Consider the following 20,254-nt stretch of genomic DNA (forward strand, 5'->3'; position numbering starts at 1 on the left):
GTGCTTGACCACCTTCTCTGTAAAGAACCTTTTCCTGATATACAACCTGAACCTGTCCATCTCAACTATCACTGGTCACTAAAGAGAGAAGATCAGTACCTGATGCTGTGTTCCCTCTCATGAGGAAGACGTAGGCTGTGATGAGGTTTCCCCTCAGTCTCCTCTTCTCTAGGCTGAGAGGTTGTCTATTATGAATGTCCTATACCATACGTCACTTTTAAGTGGCAAAATGGCCTCATGTTTCATTTATTCAAATCCATAGCAAAACCTTTAGAGGCAAAATTTTGATGAATTAGAAATGATGAGAGAGCTGAAGAGCCAAGAAAAGGGAACATTTATTACATCCAGCAATAAGAGTATCACCCTGACAGAGCTTCTTGCTCATCCACATCAAACCAGTAATTAGGCACCGTGTGGGCAGGTCCGCACCCGTGGTGGTGGGACAGAGTCCAGGTGAAAAGAGCTGGGAACAGTCAGGGCTTGGCAGGAGCCATCTGAACACTGCATACAAAGCAGGAACATGGTGTGCAAGCCAGAGTGGTAAGTGACTGAGAAATGTGTAGGATTTGGGGCAACTTACTAACAGCTGCTTGGGGCTCACGCTTACAAAAAGACTGAGTGGCTTAAGCAGCAGTCCTCAGAGAGATCCTGAGGTGACCCTGGAGGTAGCTACGAAGCTGAAAACTTTTCAGTTCTAGGAAATCCCAAAGGGACATGATCGTTTCTGGGCAGCTAAGAAAACTCAGTAGGGTCAGCAGAGCTAAGGTAATGTAACAGATAATGTATCCCTGTGTTTTTAAAGAGAGATCAAATTATGGCATTTGTACATGGAATGTGGACTTCTTTTTTCTTTTTAAAGGAAAAATACATGAGAATACAAATAATAGCTGAAAATAATAAGTATTATTCGTAGTATTCTAAATACTCCTAAGAGGGAGAAGGGAAGTGACGAAGAATTACAGAACTATTGTATGGAAGAACGAGGCAGATAAGACATGCTTGGACAAACAGGTACGGAGTAAGTTGTTATCAGCAAAAATTATTCTGCACCTTGGAAATGGCCAAAGGCCACTGGTGTTGGTCATTAAGCTGACTGATATAACAGTAACCTGCTTATGAAGAACAGTGAAGTCCTGGAAAGACATGCAAGTGGCTGGCAGTCAGCTGGAGGCTCCCTAGTTAGCATAGATTTGGCACAGTCATCTCCCCAAACTGAATCATAGTTTTGTCTCTGTGTGTTTTACTGTCTGAACACCAGTTTAGGGACGAGGTGAGAATGACTGGGAAGAATGACAAGGAAGTCAAAGCAGATGCTGTACTGTGAGAGTGTTTTTAATAGGTTTTCTTTATTTTTATCCTGCCATTTCTTTGGATCGTACACTATTTCTAAGTGACTGACAAAAGCACCCTGGAAATGCAAATCTTGCTGCAGTTGCTAGCGATGAACAAATCTGTGTACAACTTTGTGTATATACTTCCCTTTAATGAAGTGCTTTCCACATTTAATGACTTAAGAAAATAACAGGCATCAGCATTCTGTGTCATTGTTTGAGGCTGATGCCCTAGTTTGCTGTCTCAGATTCATTTTAAGAGGTCAGTAGATACTCACATAACTCTACTACCCAGACCAGATGACGTATGTGAACCCCACATTGCCTCAATTGCTGCTGTCCAGTGATCTGGAGGAGTGAAAAGGTTCTTGGACATTCTTTCTCTACTATGATGTTAGATGTGTGGGTTTCAGAGCTACTCATTTAGAATCAGTTTCCTCACAGAGAACTTAGCTGAACCTAAAAGCTGGTGAGCCAGCTGGAAAGGAGGCTGGCTAATTGCCCAGATGCTCTTTTACTTATTGTTACTTGTTTGTACTGTAGCAGAGCCAAAGAGTCTTCATCTGGAACCCAGCTAGGAGCAATTAACAACCACAACTGAGGGATGGGGAGGAGACAGAGATGAAATTAAGTCTTCTACCAATTATGCCAATTGAGTTGCTCACCTCAGTAAGTTCACTGCACCACCAGCACTTTGCCCAGTGCTGCTCACACAGGCTTTCAGCATGTGAGAGGCACAAGAAACACTCTGCTGCGTGTGAGCTGCTGAACAGGGACTGAGCCTGAAGGTGGGATTCTTTCTATACTTGTACAAAGACCATCTCTACAAAATACATATTAAATTACAAAGAAAAAGCACACTTTCTGGTATTTACATACGGTCAAATACATACATGATCCCTCTTATCAGGTCTACAGATAATACTGCAACATTTTATCCTCTACTTCTTTTATCCATTTGTGTAACGTTACAACGTTCAGGAGTGCAATTAGCAAATGCTATCTATATGCCTCAAATCCATGCAGAAATTTAACATGAATTTCCTACAGTCAGGGCTTGCAAGCAAAATTCTGGATGTTGCCTTTGCATTATCAGCTGATCAGTGCACCAAACTACCAGAATATATGCAAGGCTAAAATAAAACACTGGAAAGAGAGAAATTAAAAAAAATATTCCCTGTTTAAGGCTAATGACAGTGTATAGGAAGCATGACTGCTGTGGTAAGGCGGGAAAGGTGGAAAAATAGAAACACAAATGGTGAACATTAAAATGAGTTGAAAGAAGATATAAATGCAGAAGGTGAAAAAAGCAAATAAATTGGAAAGACAGCGTGTTACTAAATGGAGAGAGGATGCTGCAGTTGGCTCTGTCTGCAGATGAGAACGAGCCAGCACTGCAGACTGTCACTGCAGAGCTGTTCCTGCTCTGGCTCTGCTTGCCTGAAAAGCAGTGACATTAGCAAAAGCTGCTCCCCAGCTCAGCACAGACTTTAACTTTCTGTTTGGCCATAGGATGAAGAAGTGTAATGTATTCTCTAGAGCTGTGCCACTTCTCACTGTCACATTAAAATCTGATAAAACTCTAACCTAAAGGCAGATGTGCTTTTTGACTCTTTTTCGTTTTGTTTTGTTTTTCACTCCAGCTGGATGCTATTTCAGGACAACACAGTAGACTTCATTATTACTATGGGTAGTTCTCGTTCCACCACTGCTGCTCTTTCAGCACTGCATTCACAGCCAGTGGTAATACCAGTGTTAAATGTTCACATGCAACGTAATGCCAAGAGCTAATTCTCATAAAACCCTAATTAGTAATGAATCATCAGGAGCATTCAGTAACTCTAGTGTCAAAAGCCACAGCTAAAAAACACGAACATATTTTGACCGTGATGTTATGAGATCATGCACAGGAACAAGAACTGTATCTGCGAATCCAGGAACTGACTTCTGGTTATTCCCCGTTATATTCTGCGTCGCAATAATTACTCAAATTTTAATCTAGTTAATCCACACATTCAACTTTTAATCTACTTAACTGTTGTAATAACATACGTATATCATCTTAATTTCTTAACTAAAGTATCAAGTAGCAGAGCATCATATTGGGATTCAAGTATCACGAGACCACTAATATTGATCTCATAAGAATGTTGTATTAGATTGTCATATCATATAATGGAATTCCATTACACAGCTTAAATCTTCTAATATTTTTATTAGCATTTTCTTCCCTGAGTATTCAGCGGAAAATCCCATTATTCTGCCTCCGGCTGATGCTGGACTGAAACTCCACCAATCTGGGATCTGAAAGTCCTCAGGTCACTCTTATTATTATTATTTTACCTGTTAGGATATCATATTTCTTCAAATCGCATAGGTACGTGCTATGGTAGCTATCTGGCAGCTATGTGCTACCAAAATCCAATGATTTCAAATTATATAGCACTAGCAGCTGTTCTACAGGTCTGGAGTTCTTGTCTGAACATAATATCAACATCAACACTTTTCTTCTGCTGTGAAGAACACCAGCTGGTTTGGTAAACAGAGAAAAAGGAAAGCATAAACATTTCAGTTCAGCTGCATCACTGTATCTTGCCCAAAGTTTCCTAGTAATGAATCAAAATCAGGGCATCTTTTTACTTCCTCCATACATGCAATATTCTTTCTTAATTCATGTCTTAATTCTACTGCGCATAAACGTATATGTTGGTATTGCTGCTTTCCTACAAAATTTGTGTGATTTAACTTCTAATTCCCAGTTGCCCACATTCCTCGTTTTTGTTGTCTTGCATTCTTTCACTTTACCAAGCTCACCTATAGATGGTTAACCTCCATCTTTTCTATTTTTTTAAGCATGTAACTACCAAATCGACACCAAAGGAAACAGAAACCTTTTTGGGCCGTGTAACTGCTAAGCACTGAAGGATATAATATGTGTGATAAAAGAATGGTGAGTAAATCTCTTAGCAATTACACAAACAACATATTTTGTTTTAAATTAAAAACCATTTTCTACAGTGAAATTATTAAGTTAAAATTGCTGCTAATTAAAAACCTGACAATTGGGCTTGTCCCCTTTGAATGGACCGTGTGTCTGTTTGTGCACACGTCCTGGGAGGTGTGTGGGTACATGTGTGGGACAGCCATTATTCAGACTTTTTCATATCTCACAAGCCATCCACTGGTGGCTCATGAATCACAGGTTGAGCAACAGCACCCAGAAGGTGAAGCCATTGTGAAGGATACCTACTCAACCAGCATACATTTTATAGATTACAATCTCAACCTATAAAACATTCCTTTTTTTTTTTTCTTCTTTGCCTCTGAGCTGAACAGCTGTTTGGAAATGGCTACTGCTGTTTTTGGCAGTGCACATCCCATTGCTCTGAGTAAAACAGCTGAGTTGAGCATTCAAGGACCTTTCTGCCAGCAGTGCTGGGCTAAGTATACGTGCACAAACAAGTCATTCCTGTTCATCTGGTTCAGCTCTAAGGCTCTCAAGTGCCCAGTGAGGGAATTTTCCCCCATTAAATTGTATACTGCTCCAACTCTTTTAGAAGGAGGTAATATCTTAATATTCTTCCAATTCTTTTGCTATTAGGTTAAGATAAACCAATAACAAAAACCTAACTGCTAAAATATTACCACTATTCAAACTACACACCTAACAGAATGAATCAGCTTTCCACACACAGACACTAAACAAAAGTTTTCTGTGTCTTCCATTACTTCCCTAGCTACCTGTTTGTTTCCACTTTCTGCTTTCAAAGATAGAATCTCTGAAGAGAAATTGATCACACTTGTTTGGCAACAACCTCCCACATTATTTAAAATCATTAGTCACTACTCATTCATCTTCATAAGCTTATTAATTTCCAAGCTGCCTTTCAGATTTCAGGTCTAAAAAAAGAACTACATCTCAAAATGTTTGCTTCATAAGAAAAGTAGAATGTGGAAAATGTGAATTGGGTGCCATATAGTACACCTGGAAGAGGAAACAGTGAAGGAGGCAAATGTGGGGAGGAGAATGGTGAAACACATGGGGTGCCTGCCATAGGAAAGCCAAGGAAGGAAAGTGCAGAGGAAAGAAATCTGAATAAAGAAGGAACATGAAAGTGCAGAATTGCAAGGGACCTGGGGTAAAAGTAGAAAAACAGCCCAAAGAATCTACCAGGTACACAGACCCAATCAAGTTACATGGACCAGTGTTTGTTTGGCCACATCTCCTACCTATCTGCTATTGGCTGGTAGTCACTACTGAGGTCACTCTCTCAGCAACCTACATCCACCAGTGGATGTACAAGAAATGCAAAGAACAGAAAACTGAATGAGTAGCAAAGTTCAGCTGCCTCATGTTACCTCCTCTTAATGCAGCCTAGAATACCAGTAGACCCCAAAGCACATTGCTAGCTCACGGTCAAGCTCAGAACACCCAGATCTCTTTTTGCAAAGCTGCTTTCCAGCTGATTGTCCCCCATTGGTACTGGGTTACTCCTCTTCAGCCACAGGTCTCTGTGTTACTTTTTGTGTTACAAATAACTATTTGTCTTTGCAAGACAAATAACTAAATAAAATGCCTAACTTGTATATTCAACTTGCTTTAGGTGGTTGGAACATGGATTATTGCATTTTATCTCCTTGGCACAGTAGCAGGTGAGATACGTTTTCTATAAACATTCTCACTAGAAGATTATTTTTGACAAAATAATAAATAGGAGATAATTAATAAGAGATAATTACTAAGGTCTTCGTTTAAAATTAAGTTGTAGTATGATTTATCTGTCATTGTATGGCAATGTCTATTACTACGCATGGAACAGATGCTAAAGGCTCCACCTTATTTCAATTTATTTAGAATAAAGTACATAAAACTTTGTGCCCAAATTTCACAGAGTAGAATTGCACAGTCATGTGCCCTCAGTGCCCTCATTCTAACAGGTCAGTGCACAAGTTGCCTCTACAGGTTACAGCTGTTAACAAAGAAAGGCTCAGCAACAAGGTGCTTAACACAACAGACAGTGCTAAAGGAGAAAAGCTGAGCTTAAGGGAGCAAGAGACCTGTTCAATCAAGAAAATGCTAACACATTGAAAGAAACAATCATCTCATTCATTATACAAGGCTGCTGCATAGATATCTATTCCTACAATGAAGAACAGTGCTTCTGGGCAAGAATGATGCAAGGGGCAATTTTAACACATATTCCTTAAAATATTGGGTTTTTTAAATTTTTTTTAAATTTTTTTATTTAATCTTTTACAAGACAAGAAAATCTGTTGGACTTGATGACCTTCAAAGGCCCCTTCCATTTCTAAGGATTCTATGATACTATGAAAATGGTGTTTAAACAGTATTTGGATCCTTAGTTGGATTAGCTTCAAATTACTTAACTCCCTTGCGTTGCACACCTCAGGCTACAGCCACATAAAGGAAACAAACAAACAAAAAGTATCTCAGTTTCAAAATGAATCATAAAGTGAAATCTTCAGTTTCCCACTCTTCAGATTGTAACAGACTCAAAAAACACAGACAGTGGAGTCACCATCCCTGGAGGTGTTCACGTAATGAGTAGATGTGGCACTGAGGGATGTTAGTGGGCATATTGGGGATGGGTCCATAGTTGGACTTGATGATCTTAGAGGTCTTTTCCAACCAGAATGTTTCTATGATTCTACATCATCTGCCTGTAAGTGTCCAAAACACAAAGCAGTTCTTTCTTCTACTCTAGGTGAAGAAGTTTGCTACCCCAGGCTTGGCTGTTTCTCAAATGACCCACCCTGGTCTGGGATACCAGGGAGGCTTCTGACAGGTTTGCCCGAACCTCCTGAAGAAATGAACATCAGCTTCTCTCTCTACACCAGGGAAACAGGAAATAACTCACAGGTGACATTTATTTCTTAACATCAAGAACTGTCTAAAGCTACAAATGTTTATTAACTTGTTAAAAAGTCTACAGCACTCAACATAGGAAAATGAGCCAAAATGAAAAATAGTCTGAAGGTGTACTAATGAATAAACACAGAAGTTTTTGGGGATAAAGCATGAAAACAAAATGTGGTGAAGGAACTCAGAAGTCAAACAGCTTTCCTGGTATTTTCTTGCATGAGGATGTGGCAATTTTTGTACAGTGCCACATTCTTCCTTGAAGTCTGAGTGACTGTACACCCTTACCCCCCCTCTCTATGCTGAAGTTAAGACAGAACCACTCAAATTGTCTGTGCCCTGAAAATCTGATCTAAGCAATGTGTAGGAATTATAAGAAGTGGGGCTAGGATCACATCAATTCAGCCAATGCATGCAAAGCTGCTGAATCCCTTGCAGGCTCCCAGAGCACACATCCCTTGTGCTGTGTAGGAATATTTACGATTCCTCTGCCATGAACTACAAGGGCAGAACTGCCTCAGGCACCACAGCTCTCAGCAATCCTGGTTGTCATGCCAAGAATCCAGCTCAGCTTCTCTAAAGGAAAGAAGTTAAACCTGTCGTAAATTTTTACGACTTGCAGAGTAGGGACGCGTGAGCACACAGCACGCGCTCAGCAATGGTTACTCATGCATCTTGGCTGTTGATAAAATAAGTCAAAAATATACCTTGTACTACTTGCCAGCCACTGAACTTCAACGTATCTCTGATCTAGGGCACAGCCCTTCCACACCCAGGCTCCCTGAGCTCACACCACAGATGCTGCATTTGTTTGGATACAATACAGATGGTCAGAGATCATTCAGAGCAAAAAAAGAAGGTGTATAATTAAGCAACTGGCAGCAATTTATGGGGGCCAAGGTCAGTTTCACCACTACTGCATGCAGCACTTGCATGATATTGTTTCAGCTTTCCTCAATTGACAGAAAATAAATAAATAAATAAATAAATAAATACCACCTGCACAGAGAAACAAGCTGTTTCCTAAGTGTAGAGCAGCACATGGAAGCCAAAACTCAGGTCATAAACAGAACCAGAATGCATGGAGCTTTTCAGAGATGCTCAACCAACTCAGGCCAGCAGACATCATGAGATACCATAGCACATTTGGGCTGTTTCACGTGCCCAATATGGAGGTTATTGCTGCACTAAGGGGAACAGATTAGAGTAACAGAAACCACATGGGCACAGTTTCTTCGGAAATGTAGTGGGACTGAGAAAGATGAGATAGGAGATCCCTGGGACTCTGCACATTCAAAGCAGATGTGAATCCTACTAAGCATGGCTTAGGTGGTATTTTAAAAATATTTAAAAGCGTAAGTAGATATAAGAGCTTGATTTTTTTGTTTGCTTGTTTACACACAGGTGATCTCGGCAATAAACTCCTCGACCATCCAAAACTCACATTTTTCCTCACGTAGGAGAACCTCCTTCATCATTCATGGATTTAGCAGCACAGGAAAAAAAGGATGGGTGGTAGAAATGTGCTTGGTATGAGACTGCATTCTCTCTTTTCTATCAGTGGTCGTATTTACATTCTGTCATTATGGCTTAGATGCTAAGGTTTACCTCCTGTTTTGAAAGTCATTAAATAGTAGTGGATACCAACAAAGAAATTACCAACCAAAGCCAAAGTGCTCCCATTCTGGGTGGTGCTGCACTGTCAAAGCTTCTTGGTCATCTGCGGCATTTTATGCTACTCCAGAGAATTTTCATCCTCCATGCCCTACAAATGAGATCAAAGCAACAAACTGGATGCAGATGTCCTCAGCCTCTACACTGGTGTCACAATCAGATTAGACAGGCTAATTCACTGCGTCTCCTGTTGGGAACCACTGAACCATCTTTCAGCCAAAAGACCTTCCTAAATTCTTGTACTCCTCAAGTTTCAGTCTACAAGCAGTCTTCTGGTTCAGATATATTCAGCTGACAGTAAAAGAAAGAACGGGAAAGAAGGAAAAGCAGCATATTTCATATTTCAAATATGAAATGTGGAAGCTACAACAAACCAGAGCTGCTGCAGCCTGGCCAGCAGAGGGTACAGTGTTAGAGGATACAGAGAATACAGTCAGCCTTGGCTCTGACTTACAGAAGACGCTCCTTTCTTAGCATTAGCAGAGAAAAGGATAACATAGAAAAAGACCACTACTGAATGCTAAGTCACAGCTCTGCAGCACTATTTTGTTCATAAATCTATGAAAACTTTTAATCCAGAATACCACATTTCCAAATTTTCCTGTAGAAAATAAACTAATTCCATCTGCCTCACTAGAAACCATTTCATGGTATGCCTAGAGGAGAGGACAGAGTCCAGGAATGAATGTCCTACTACTCCAAGGTTCTGCTTTTCTTGTCATTCACCTTTAACCATTTAGCATGGATTAATTTTTGTTTCTGCTCCTTATTCTTTCTAAAACTTCAAGTAAGCCTTAATCATAGAAATCTACAACTGCAGACTTCAATACAAGATTCTTATAGTGGAAAAAAATCAACCATTTCTGCAAGATTGTGGCCACTGCAGAAGTGAGCAGTGCATTAACTGTCTGCTGAATTAGAAACTTTCTAGTTTGCTCTGACCCATTCCAGTCTGACATCCCTTTCTCAGTGCTAAATACATTTGGTAAAGAAGTTGACTTCCGATACTATTTAGTTAAGATACAGATGACCCTCAAAAAATTGCACATAGCAGCTACTGTGTAGTTGTGTGGCTTTTCCAAGTTATTTAAATTATTTATATCAGTAGCTCATAAAGTAAAACATTTTTGATTATACTCTTCCAAAATTGAGACTTTGGGAATGAATGGCTTATTATATTGTTTTATAAGAAGAATCATTTCAGTGTCTCATAGGCAACAGTGAATAATTCTGCTCAGTAAAGATTGAGAAATTGTGTGAATATATTACCACTTGATGTTTATTCTGATATAAGCTTAATCCTTGTTTGCTATTTTGTATTTCTTTAAATACTTTGCTCTGTGTGCTCCCACATCAGCTGTTACTGGAAGTAGAAAACATGAACTGCATTGCTGTCGATTGGAAAGAGGGTGCAAAAGGCACCTATGTCTGTGCAGTGAACAACATCCGTGTGATTGGGGCTGAGGTTGCTTATTTCATAAAAACTTTACAGGTAAGAGATACAGCTTTACAAGCTACAATACTTAAGTAGATGCAGTGGGGCGAAGACGCCTTTACATTGATTTCGAACTTTGTATAGCATGGCCAGACAGCGCTTCAGGAAGAGCTGTACAATGCACACAGTTCAGATCTAGCTAATTCTGCTCATTGTCAACCCCGTAAGGAATTCTCACAGCCGCAGAAGTCTGCATTCAAGCTTAATGCGGTTGAAAAGTGGTGCCAAATGATTAAGGACCAGTAGGTGGCAATATCTCCCCATTTCCACACGATGATACAGGTAAGAGCATGCAGTGGCAAGATACGTTCAGTGTTTGCAAGAGGTTACGTCAGAATAATACACTTGGTTATAGGTAAATCAGCATCTCAACAGCGCTGAAATGAGCTGGAGCACCACAGAGAACCACGTGCTAATGCCATATTAACTGTCTACAGGCACGGTAAATTGTCCTGTTGCTTTCTAGTTGTGAACTTCATGTTCACTTTTACACACACAGCACAGAACTGCTCAATTGCAAAGTTTAAGAACACCAGCATTTCCCTCTGACTTCAAATAGACTTAGGATTGCTGAGATCAGACCCCTGCTTGGCTGCAGACTTGATGCTAGTCAGCAGGCTTGCAATCTTACGTTGTAAGGGATATTCCAGAGACTGAAGGCAAAGTATTAACTTTAAGAACACCTCAGTATCACAGAACACTTCTCCAGAAGCCACCGACAGACAATCTACTGTTTCTACGTAGGGAGCTCTAATAACTAGCCTCACACCTGTGTTTCTTAGTCTCCCTTCCTGGTGTAAAGTCCCAGCTCTCTTGAAGATGGATCCAGTTTCTCATGAGATCTCTCCATCCATCTCTTTTCATTTAAGATCTCCATTACTGCACCAACTTGCAGGCTAGACCTCTTTTTCTCCCATCAAAAGACTGCATAACTGATCCCTAGCTCTTTTCCTAAATTTACAAACTTCTGGAAACTTAAGAAAATTTAAGCTGGATTGTAAATATATGAACTGCAGTGATGAGCATTCAAAGGATTCTGTCATCTGTTGATAATCATAGATGGACTGATACTAAAGATCTGTTTTTAGATCAGTACATACATTACAAAACAAAACAGCGTAACAAGCTCATGCAGTTAAGCAGCCAACACTTGTTGACTTTGAACATTACAAACCCAGCATATGCCTGTATGACATGTGTTCCCTGCAGGCAGCAAACACGCTGATTAGCTTCTGTTTCTATCTCCAAAGCACATGTAATACATCAGAATTGCAAGTCCTGCACAGGTGACACTCGGCAAAGGGGAGAATGCTCATCAATCCCCTAAGCTGGTCAGTAAAAATCCCTCTGAGCGATACGATCCCATTTTCTAAGCAGACACACCAGAGAACAGACATTTAATGAGAAACCACTCCATAACCAACTCACTGAAGAGAAAGCAAGATCATAGCGATGGAACTTAAAATTAGGGGTTAATCCACATGAGAAAGGTTTGTATTTTTTATCAAGGGTAACTGAACATGAAACCATATACTAAGGCTATGATAGTGAATCCATCATCACTAGGCATTTAAAATTCTAGAGTGGACCTTTTTCTAGTAAGTCTTACGGTAATTAAAACAGTAATCATCTCAAGGAATTCTCAGACTGTTGGCTAAGCAGGAAGTGAACCTACAAGTTCCCAAAGGCCCACAGTGTCAGACACCTCTTTACTTGCTATTAAAAGCCTGTGTTCTTGTCTCCCCACCACCATCACCTTACTGATCAGAAACTCTTCAGATACTCCCCTCGTGAGATCCACCTAATTGGGCACAGCCTGGGTGCACACACAGCCGGAGAGGCGGGCAGAAGGGTCCGAGGTATCCGCCGGATCTCAGGTAGGCTGTTCCTTGGGATGCACACCTCACAGGGTACACTTTTGATAGAGAGAAGCTTGTAGCACACTGCTCTACAGACCAGAATGAAATCATCCGTAGTGCTGCAGACACCATATGTGAGTAAGCAGAATTTATGCCTCTCAAAAACAAGGGTAAATATTATTTTTCTTAGTGAGGTTTAAAGCTCTTTAGGAGAAGGGCTCTTTTTAGTATGTTTGCAGCATTACTGTCATCCATCCAGCAGGCTGCATCCAGCACCACACAGAGACAAGCACCACATCAAAAATCTTTAGTCTTCCTATTCAGTATGCTTGACAAGCCAGGAATAAAACCACTGGTAATTGAATGCTGCCTTTGTAGTAATATGATGCCATTATATATTCTGTTGGAAAACATTTTGCTTTTACTGGGATAAGTTTGCAGGAAGGTTTACAAACCCGTGTTACTGCACAGATGGCTCAGTCAAGCTTACAATTCACATTATTATTACTCAACATGCCTTGTGTAAGGCTGAATGTCTGACATTGTAAATTGTCAAAAAACATTAACATGCAATATCTCTCTTGCAATAAATGTGGGGTGCTTTTAGGCTTGGACCCTGCTGGGCCCTATTTTGAAGGCACTCCTCCCGAGGTGAGACTGGATCCTACAGATGCCAACTTTGTTGATGTTATTCACAGCAATGCTGCTCACTTTCCTGCCACAGGTAAGTAAGTGCACACGTGTAAGTAGCTGCAGAGATAGGAATACCACAGAGATACCCTGAGACACTGACACCATGTGTGCTTCTTAGGGTTTGGAATGTATAACACCACTGGTCACCTTGACTTTTACCCAAATGGAGGAACTCAAATGCCTGGATGCAATGATTTACTTCTAGAAATGAAACGAAGTGATTTTGAAGCTCTAATTGCAGGTGAGCATGCATTCCCAACACACTCAGTATTCTATTTTCATGAACTGTGAAAGCCTGTATTCTTCTGGGAGAAAACAAAATTGAACCAAATTGATTTTTTTTTTTTTGCCTGTTTACTCATAAGTAAGGAGAGGAAATAAGAAATAAAAGCTAGATCAGAATGATGCTACTCAGGGAACCCTGCAAGGCAAGAGTAGTCAGAGGTATCACACAGGCCAGGGTTTTGCTTCTGCAGTTTGAAATGAGACCTGCAGAGCATGTAAAAGTAGGGATTAGGGAGTGGAGTACACAAATCCAGCACCCTGATGATGTTTCCATGAGATGCATCCAAGGCCGAGGGAGGCGGCATGGCTGAACCTGCATTGTGACTGTCTGAGACTCCGTCAGGCTTTTGAGTGATGGGCAGAGGAATTTTCTTTCTTCTACAAAGCTTTTTTAAATTGTACTTAATGTAACTTGCTGCAACATCATACAAACAGACTATATAGATATGAATTTATAAAATACATGTATAAATAGACATGTATACATTACTAGCCCACACTGTTGTTCTATTCCACACCTCATGGCGAGGCAAGTACAAGTGTTGTACAGGATAACAGGAAGTTATTTTGTGGATGCTCATAGATTTTGTCCCAACAGATACTACAATCTTTGGGAGCTGCCATCACTCACGCAGCCATGAGTATTATTTTAAGAGTATCCTCTATCCCACCGGATTCGTTGGATATCCCTGTGAGACGGATGAAGACTTTAAATCAGTAAGTATAGCAGCCTGGGAACAGATGACATGTAAAGAAAATTATCAAGATACATCACACACAGCACACCTGTATGTGAATAATTCTGCTCTTGTGTCACTTAGCTAAAAGAAAACCTGAACTCAAACACCAGCTTGAGCAGTGAAGGCCAGTAGGAGGAGGCACAGCACACAGCAGCTCTATCAGCTCTTCCCCTTTGGAGAATTAATCTCAAAGTATAGCTGATACCACTGAAACAGGGGAAAAAAATAAACTCTATGCAATTCTCACCCTATATGCAAACAGCATAGAGGCTAAATACATAGGTTGTTCTGAAAATAATGCCTATCTATCTCCATGGAATCTACAACACATACAAGGAGCACAATCACACTATCTGATAGAGAAAATTTGCAGCTGAAAAACAATATTTTTCAACACAGCACCACTAGCCAGTTCACACACATGAGCATATGGAGATGCTCTTTATTCTGTGGTGTGACAGCTGTGCACGGCCATCTGGAACGTGGCTTGTCTTTCATGTCACTGTCACCACAGCTGAAATGCACCACCACTCCTCACTGTGCTCACATCCACTGTTTGGTCTCCAGTAGCATTCAGCAAGTGTTGATAAATGTCAGTGCCTGCCATCTTTTCTGCGTGGAGGGTTTCACTTCCACTCCTTTGTCTCCTGTGCACTTCCATAGCAGAAACCATTGTGTCAGACTGCCTCCCTGCTGCCATTTGTTGCACGGCAACAAATATAACGGAATATTGGTGGGAAGATTCAGCCTCTGCTGCCATACCACCAACATCCTCCTCTGGCATCATGGGCCAACACAATACAATAGTAGGCATTACTTTCAGAGCAGCCCTCATACATCTGATCCTTTTACCCCCCATATAGCATAGCAGATGGGTTCCCTTCTACTGGAAAACAGAAATAAGGCTTATATTTTGTTCTATATTCTAGCTGAAAAATTAACTCCCTGAAACATTCAGACCATCACGCACACAAGAATATCTACTTATTCCACGTTCCCCTCATGTGTGTGCAAGTGCAGAGCATGTCATTTGGTTTTATCAGGTTACAACAACATACAGCAGTGCCCCAGCTTTGCGAGGTCAAAACACAATCTTGACCCTTAATTTTGTCACAGCCAGAATGAAAGATGTACTCCTCATTAACTGCTGCTCTTATTTTTCCTAGGGAGTCTGTTTCCCATGTCCCAAACAGGGCTGCCCAATGATGGGGCACTACGCTGACAGGTTTCCATATAAACTGAAGAGAGTAAACCAGAAGTATTTTTTAAACACAGCAGCAGACCCGCCTTTTGCTAGTAAGTGCGGGACATTTGTTACAGTTACTCATGTTGGAAAAGCGATTGCCTTGGCATGATTCATGGTCATGCTCTGTCACTTCCATAAACATTGGCTGAGACCTCTGACTGAAAAAAAAAAAAAAGCTGTTTTATCAAAATTCAAGACTTTCATTTGCTGACATGAATGAATTCTGATTAGGAGAATGGAACTTTCCAGGATGCTAGCAATTTTAGATCTCTCCTATCGATGACAATCCAGTTTTATTCTGCTTATTTTATTATTATTATTTTAATGCAGGTTGGAGACAAAAAGTATTTATCAAACTGTCTGGCGTAAAAAAAATGAGGGGGGACATAAACCTGATATTCCACGACACAGAGGGGAATACAAAAGAATATGAAGTTGCCAGGTAGGATAAGTTAATACGCCTCTATAGCATTGAACGCTACTAACATTAATATCTAAGCAGTGCAAACCCTTATTTGTTGCAGTCTTGTTAACATTCAGTATGAAAATAAGCTTTCATGTAGATAAGGTCTATAAGGGCAGAAGGACAGCTGTGACAAGAATTCACTTTCTTTTTTATGAGTTCTGTGATTTTACAGTACAATAGGAACCCGACCTGTCAGGAGAAGGGTCGCATTTCTCTGAATGGCTCATGAAAAGAAGAAAGACCGTGCCTTTTCTACTTCTGTCATTCTGGTTGTGATCACCAGTTTCATACTCACGTTAGCACAACAGCTCCCACGCTCGCTTGCACTGCATCACACACTGATGTGTTCCCCCATGTGCCAGTAAAAGACTCCCCGCACTGCCAGTAGCTTGCTGCACAATCTCACACAGAGCAAAACTGTGCCTGAGCTCATCAGATGCACATGGTGGAGGTGCCCTTCCTCCCTAGGATTTACTAAAGACTATCACTTTCACTCTGATACAAATGCCACATTTATGTGGGCTGCACAGTGCTGAGGATATGCAGACCACTACAGCCATCCCTGCCTGGATCACATCTTGGTGGTCTCCTGCCACGTGCCCATTGAAGCTTTCCAGTATTGCTTTTTGTCCTGTCCCTGCTCAAAGCATGCCACAGAGTCCTGGTCCAGTCCCTGCGTTGCTGAAAAGAAGAGCAAACATGCAAATTTCTTTGTAACAAAGGGGAAAGGCTAATTATGTGGCAAGTTCATTTTAGTCTGGTAGGTCCTACATGATTACATCATTGCTGTCTGCATTTTTTCCAGCGGAGTCCTCTCTGATGACAAGGTTTATACAAAATACCTTGATGTTGAAATTGACCCCCAAAAAACTAAAAAAGTTGAATTTCTCTGGAATAAAACCATATTCACTCTGCTCTGGGCAAGAATGGGAGCAGAAACAGTCAATATAATTCATGGAGAAGATGGACGTTGGTAAGTATGTCCTTTTAACAGACCAGAAAGAATAGGAAAGGAGCTCAAAACTCTGAGAAACAGGATTTAAAAAATGGTCTTGATAAATAGGACACATGGTTTGCAGTCAACAGCACAAATTTCAGTACTTTCAAGGACAAGACACTACATTTTGGACAGAAAGTGAAATGTTGCAAAGCAAAAGAGTGGATAACTGTCTGGAAAGGAATCCATCAGTGCACATAGTAAGGAGTATGCTGTGCCACAGCAAAACAATTACCAACCAGCAAGTCTCATTCACAGGTGCATTACTACACCATATAGAGGATCCAGAGAGTAATTATTCTAATTTAATTGGGGGGGGGCTGAGAGCGTAACCAGGAGTAGGATCATGTATGATGCACACAGATTGAAGTTCAGATAAAGAGCAAGAGGAAGAGATTTAGAAAAGACAATCTGCATAGAACAGGTGGAGGAAGTGTACACCTCAAGAAAATGAAGCAGAGAGTGGGGCATAGAGACAGATGGACAAGTTGTGGAAAAGCACAGTCTACTGTTTCACATGGCTATGTGTTTAGGTCAGTAATCGATTGGTATACTTTACACCAGAAAAAAAAATAAATGTTATATGTTGGGAAAAATCTTTCTTATCATTTGGCCTTGGCATGGATTATTTAGATAAGGGCCCCCAAAAAGCTGCAAAGCTGTGGCTGGGGCAATCTAGTGAAACAGGTGGTCTCAGTAGATGGGGCTTAACAAGGAGGTTTTCTTACCTTACCTAGAGCTCTACTTTTGTGAATCTAAAGATGAATTACATCTTTCTACCAAAACCCAAATTTTACAGCTTTTCCCCAGAAGAAGGAAATTCACCTTGTCACTGCTAGTATGTGAATGCCAACAGGCTTTTAGGAAGGCTTACATGGGATTATAGAGCAAATTAACCTCAAGGTGAGAGCTGACGTCTTTTCTCTGTCTTTTCCTTGATCAAAGCTTTTTTTCCTTCCCAGGTCAACTTTCTGTGGCCACGGAACAGTGACATATGGAGTTCCCCAGCTACTTACACCTTGCTAGAGGTCACCAAGTGCAGCTGTTCTGTACACCACAGCTGAGTAAACGACCGGTGTGCGTGGCAATGACAGTGTACAAGGCTATTAAAGCAAATTCTTAAGCTGACTTGCTTCTTTAATTTCGACAAATGCATTTGAAAATTCTGAATTTTTTTCAAGTCAAATTCAAGTTTATTGCACCTCTAAGTATGGAAGCAACTAAAATCATGTATACTTCTAACACCAACACAGTCCTACTTTAATAGTATCCCCAGAAAAGTAGGTTAGGACTTCATTTTAAATGTATTTTGCTGGTTTGGAGAGGGAGTAGGAGCTTACTCCATCCGTGCTGTAAGCACCCTGGTACAGCAGTGCCTCCAGGAATGGGGACTGCTTCTCAGATTTTTGGCTATGACAAAGTACAGTATCCATTAATTTGAATTTAGGTTTTTATGATACTTTTCTGTGGTCAAATGTTTGAGAATAACAGATGAGCTAGTTCAGATTCCTGCATGTATTTATACATATAAATAGAGAGAGGGAATACATTATTTCTTCCAGAAAGTTTTATATTTAGCATGATATGTTTGACCAAGCCATTTTTAACTTGAAAAGTACCCAGACCTAAGAAGTAGGTTTTGAGTAACAAGACTTTAAATAACTCCAGGCTATGTAAACACTGGGATGATTTCACATTGAAGAAAACACAGCAGTTCTGCAAAGCACAGTGTGCATGAGCCACCTGGGACTTTAGGAGACCAAGGCAGTTGGTTTTTCCAGTTTTTCCAGTACAAAAACCAAGTTCAAAGTTAATGACTAGAAGAAAACGAGTTAATCTTTTATTCCCTCCCATTTCCCCATTTTGAGAAGCAACGCACAAGCTACATAGACTTCCATTAAACGTCAATAGAAATACAGTATTTTGAACGTTTGTAATGAGTATAAATATTTGAATGAAAACTTGAAAAAAAAAACAACCAAACACAACCCAACAACACTCAGTATAGTATTCTTGCCTAAACACTAACCAAACTTAAAAGTCCAGTTAAACACAAGTCTGTTGTTCAGCCAAAACAGATCTGCAGCTGTCAGTGCTGCAATTCCTCAGGCCTAGCAGGCAGCAAAGGAAGCATGAACAATGCCAGGAAGGCCCACATCACGTTCCAGGAGCGAGCTGTGGCCTTCCTGCAGCACGTGAAATCCATTCCTCTCATGAATCTGCTTCAGGCCCTCTTCCTATTTACATTATATTGGAAAGACTTCCCACCTCATTTTGAACAATTATTTAATTCTAGCAGGACATTTGATGATTCTTCTGCATCACTGATAGGAACATACTTAACAAAAAATTGCTTCTTCAATCAACTATTAAACACTGAGATCTAAATGAGCATCAGAAGTAATTTGGAAAAACAAATAAAAACTTTTAAAGAAATGGAACCATAGAATAATTTGAGTTGGAAGTCCAGCTCCCCTGCAATGAATATGAACACACATAGCTTGATCAGGTGCTTAGACCTGCATCCAACCTGACCTTGAATATCTCCAGGGACAGGGCTTCCTCTCGCATGGACAACACTTGATACACATGCACACAGCTGGTATGCATTTGGTCTTTCCCTGAGACAGAGATTAGGGAATATCTGTTCTTGAAAGACATGTGGTAACATAAGAATAAAAAAAAAAAAAAAAAAGGACACTTGCTAGGTGAAAAGTTGCTCTGCTTTTTTGTTTGTTTGTTTTTGTCCACTTATGCCCTTTTCCTATGGATGAACAATGAACAAGCCTAAGGGGTTCCCAGATCCAGGAGTGCACATTTGCACAGGCTGTTTTTCACCCCTTAGTTGATGTCTTTAGGAGATTGACCTCCTGAATCTTTTAATACTGCTACAAAACACAAAGCTGTTCACAATTCTGGGTGAATTTTGTGTGTTATTAGTAAATATTTGCAGGATGGTTTCTGGATGTTCATTACTTAGATAGACGTTTTCTCAAAACTTGGGTTATAATGGAAGTATATGAAGCATCCAAAGGGGCTGATGCCCATCCTTTTACATCCAAGAACTTCAACATGGAAACAAAACAGACATCAGGAGAAGATCAGACTCTTTCATTAGGAGAAGACCTACAGACAAATATTCCTGATGGAACAAGGCTTCCCTGAACAGAGTTGATATCAGAAAGCAGGCACATAAAGCCCAGAAGGACAGGGGCATTCCAAACACACCATCACTTAATATGGGTTAGAGAAGCAGTCTTAAAAATTTACCACCTAGTAGACCCCCACATCCCAGCTACACAACACTAAAAACAAAAGCCTTCCCGGCTAAGAGAATCCAGTTCTTCACAACATAAACTACTGCTTGTGAATTGCCCTGGAGCAACAATCCCATTCCGGGTTCCAGCACATCAAGTCAAGAAATCTACATCCGTCGGTTCTGGATTTCACAGATAAATGAGCCACTAAAGACATTTTCCAGTTTAGATATAAACTATAATCTGAAACAAACAAATTTTACTATCTTTCTAGGAACACTTCCAAGGATACAGCAAAGTATAAAGTACATGCGAAGTTTGCCCATTAGA

The 20,254-nt window shown here is 40.4% G+C and overlaps 1 protein-coding gene across 1 annotated transcript; it reads left to right on the top strand.

Moving 5' to 3' along the window:
* Nucleotides 1–420: 420 nt before the first annotated feature.
* On the top strand, nucleotides 421–17,795 carry PNLIPRP3 (pancreatic lipase related protein 3). Its single transcript, XM_015288925.3, has 14 exons — nucleotides 421–540; nucleotides 4,185–4,281; nucleotides 5,936–5,984; nucleotides 7,058–7,212; nucleotides 8,617–8,742; nucleotides 10,244–10,378; nucleotides 12,150–12,258; nucleotides 12,848–12,964; nucleotides 13,052–13,174; nucleotides 13,817–13,935; nucleotides 15,125–15,254; nucleotides 15,535–15,646; nucleotides 16,476–16,643; nucleotides 17,630–17,795. The coding sequence occupies exons 2-14, from the start codon at nucleotides 4,264–4,266 to the stop codon at nucleotides 17,691–17,693; spliced, it is 1,425 nt and encodes a 474-aa protein (XP_015144411.2). The 5' UTR covers nucleotides 421–540; nucleotides 4,185–4,263; the 3' UTR covers nucleotides 17,694–17,795.
* The last annotated feature ends 2,459 nt before the right edge of the window (nucleotides 17,796–20,254 follow it).

Source organism: Gallus gallus, chromosome 6 (assembly GCF_016699485.2).
Source record: "Gallus gallus isolate bGalGal1 chromosome 6, bGalGal1.mat.broiler.GRCg7b, whole genome shotgun sequence".
NCBI classification, from domain to species: Eukaryota; Metazoa; Chordata; class Aves; order Galliformes; family Phasianidae; genus Gallus; species Gallus gallus.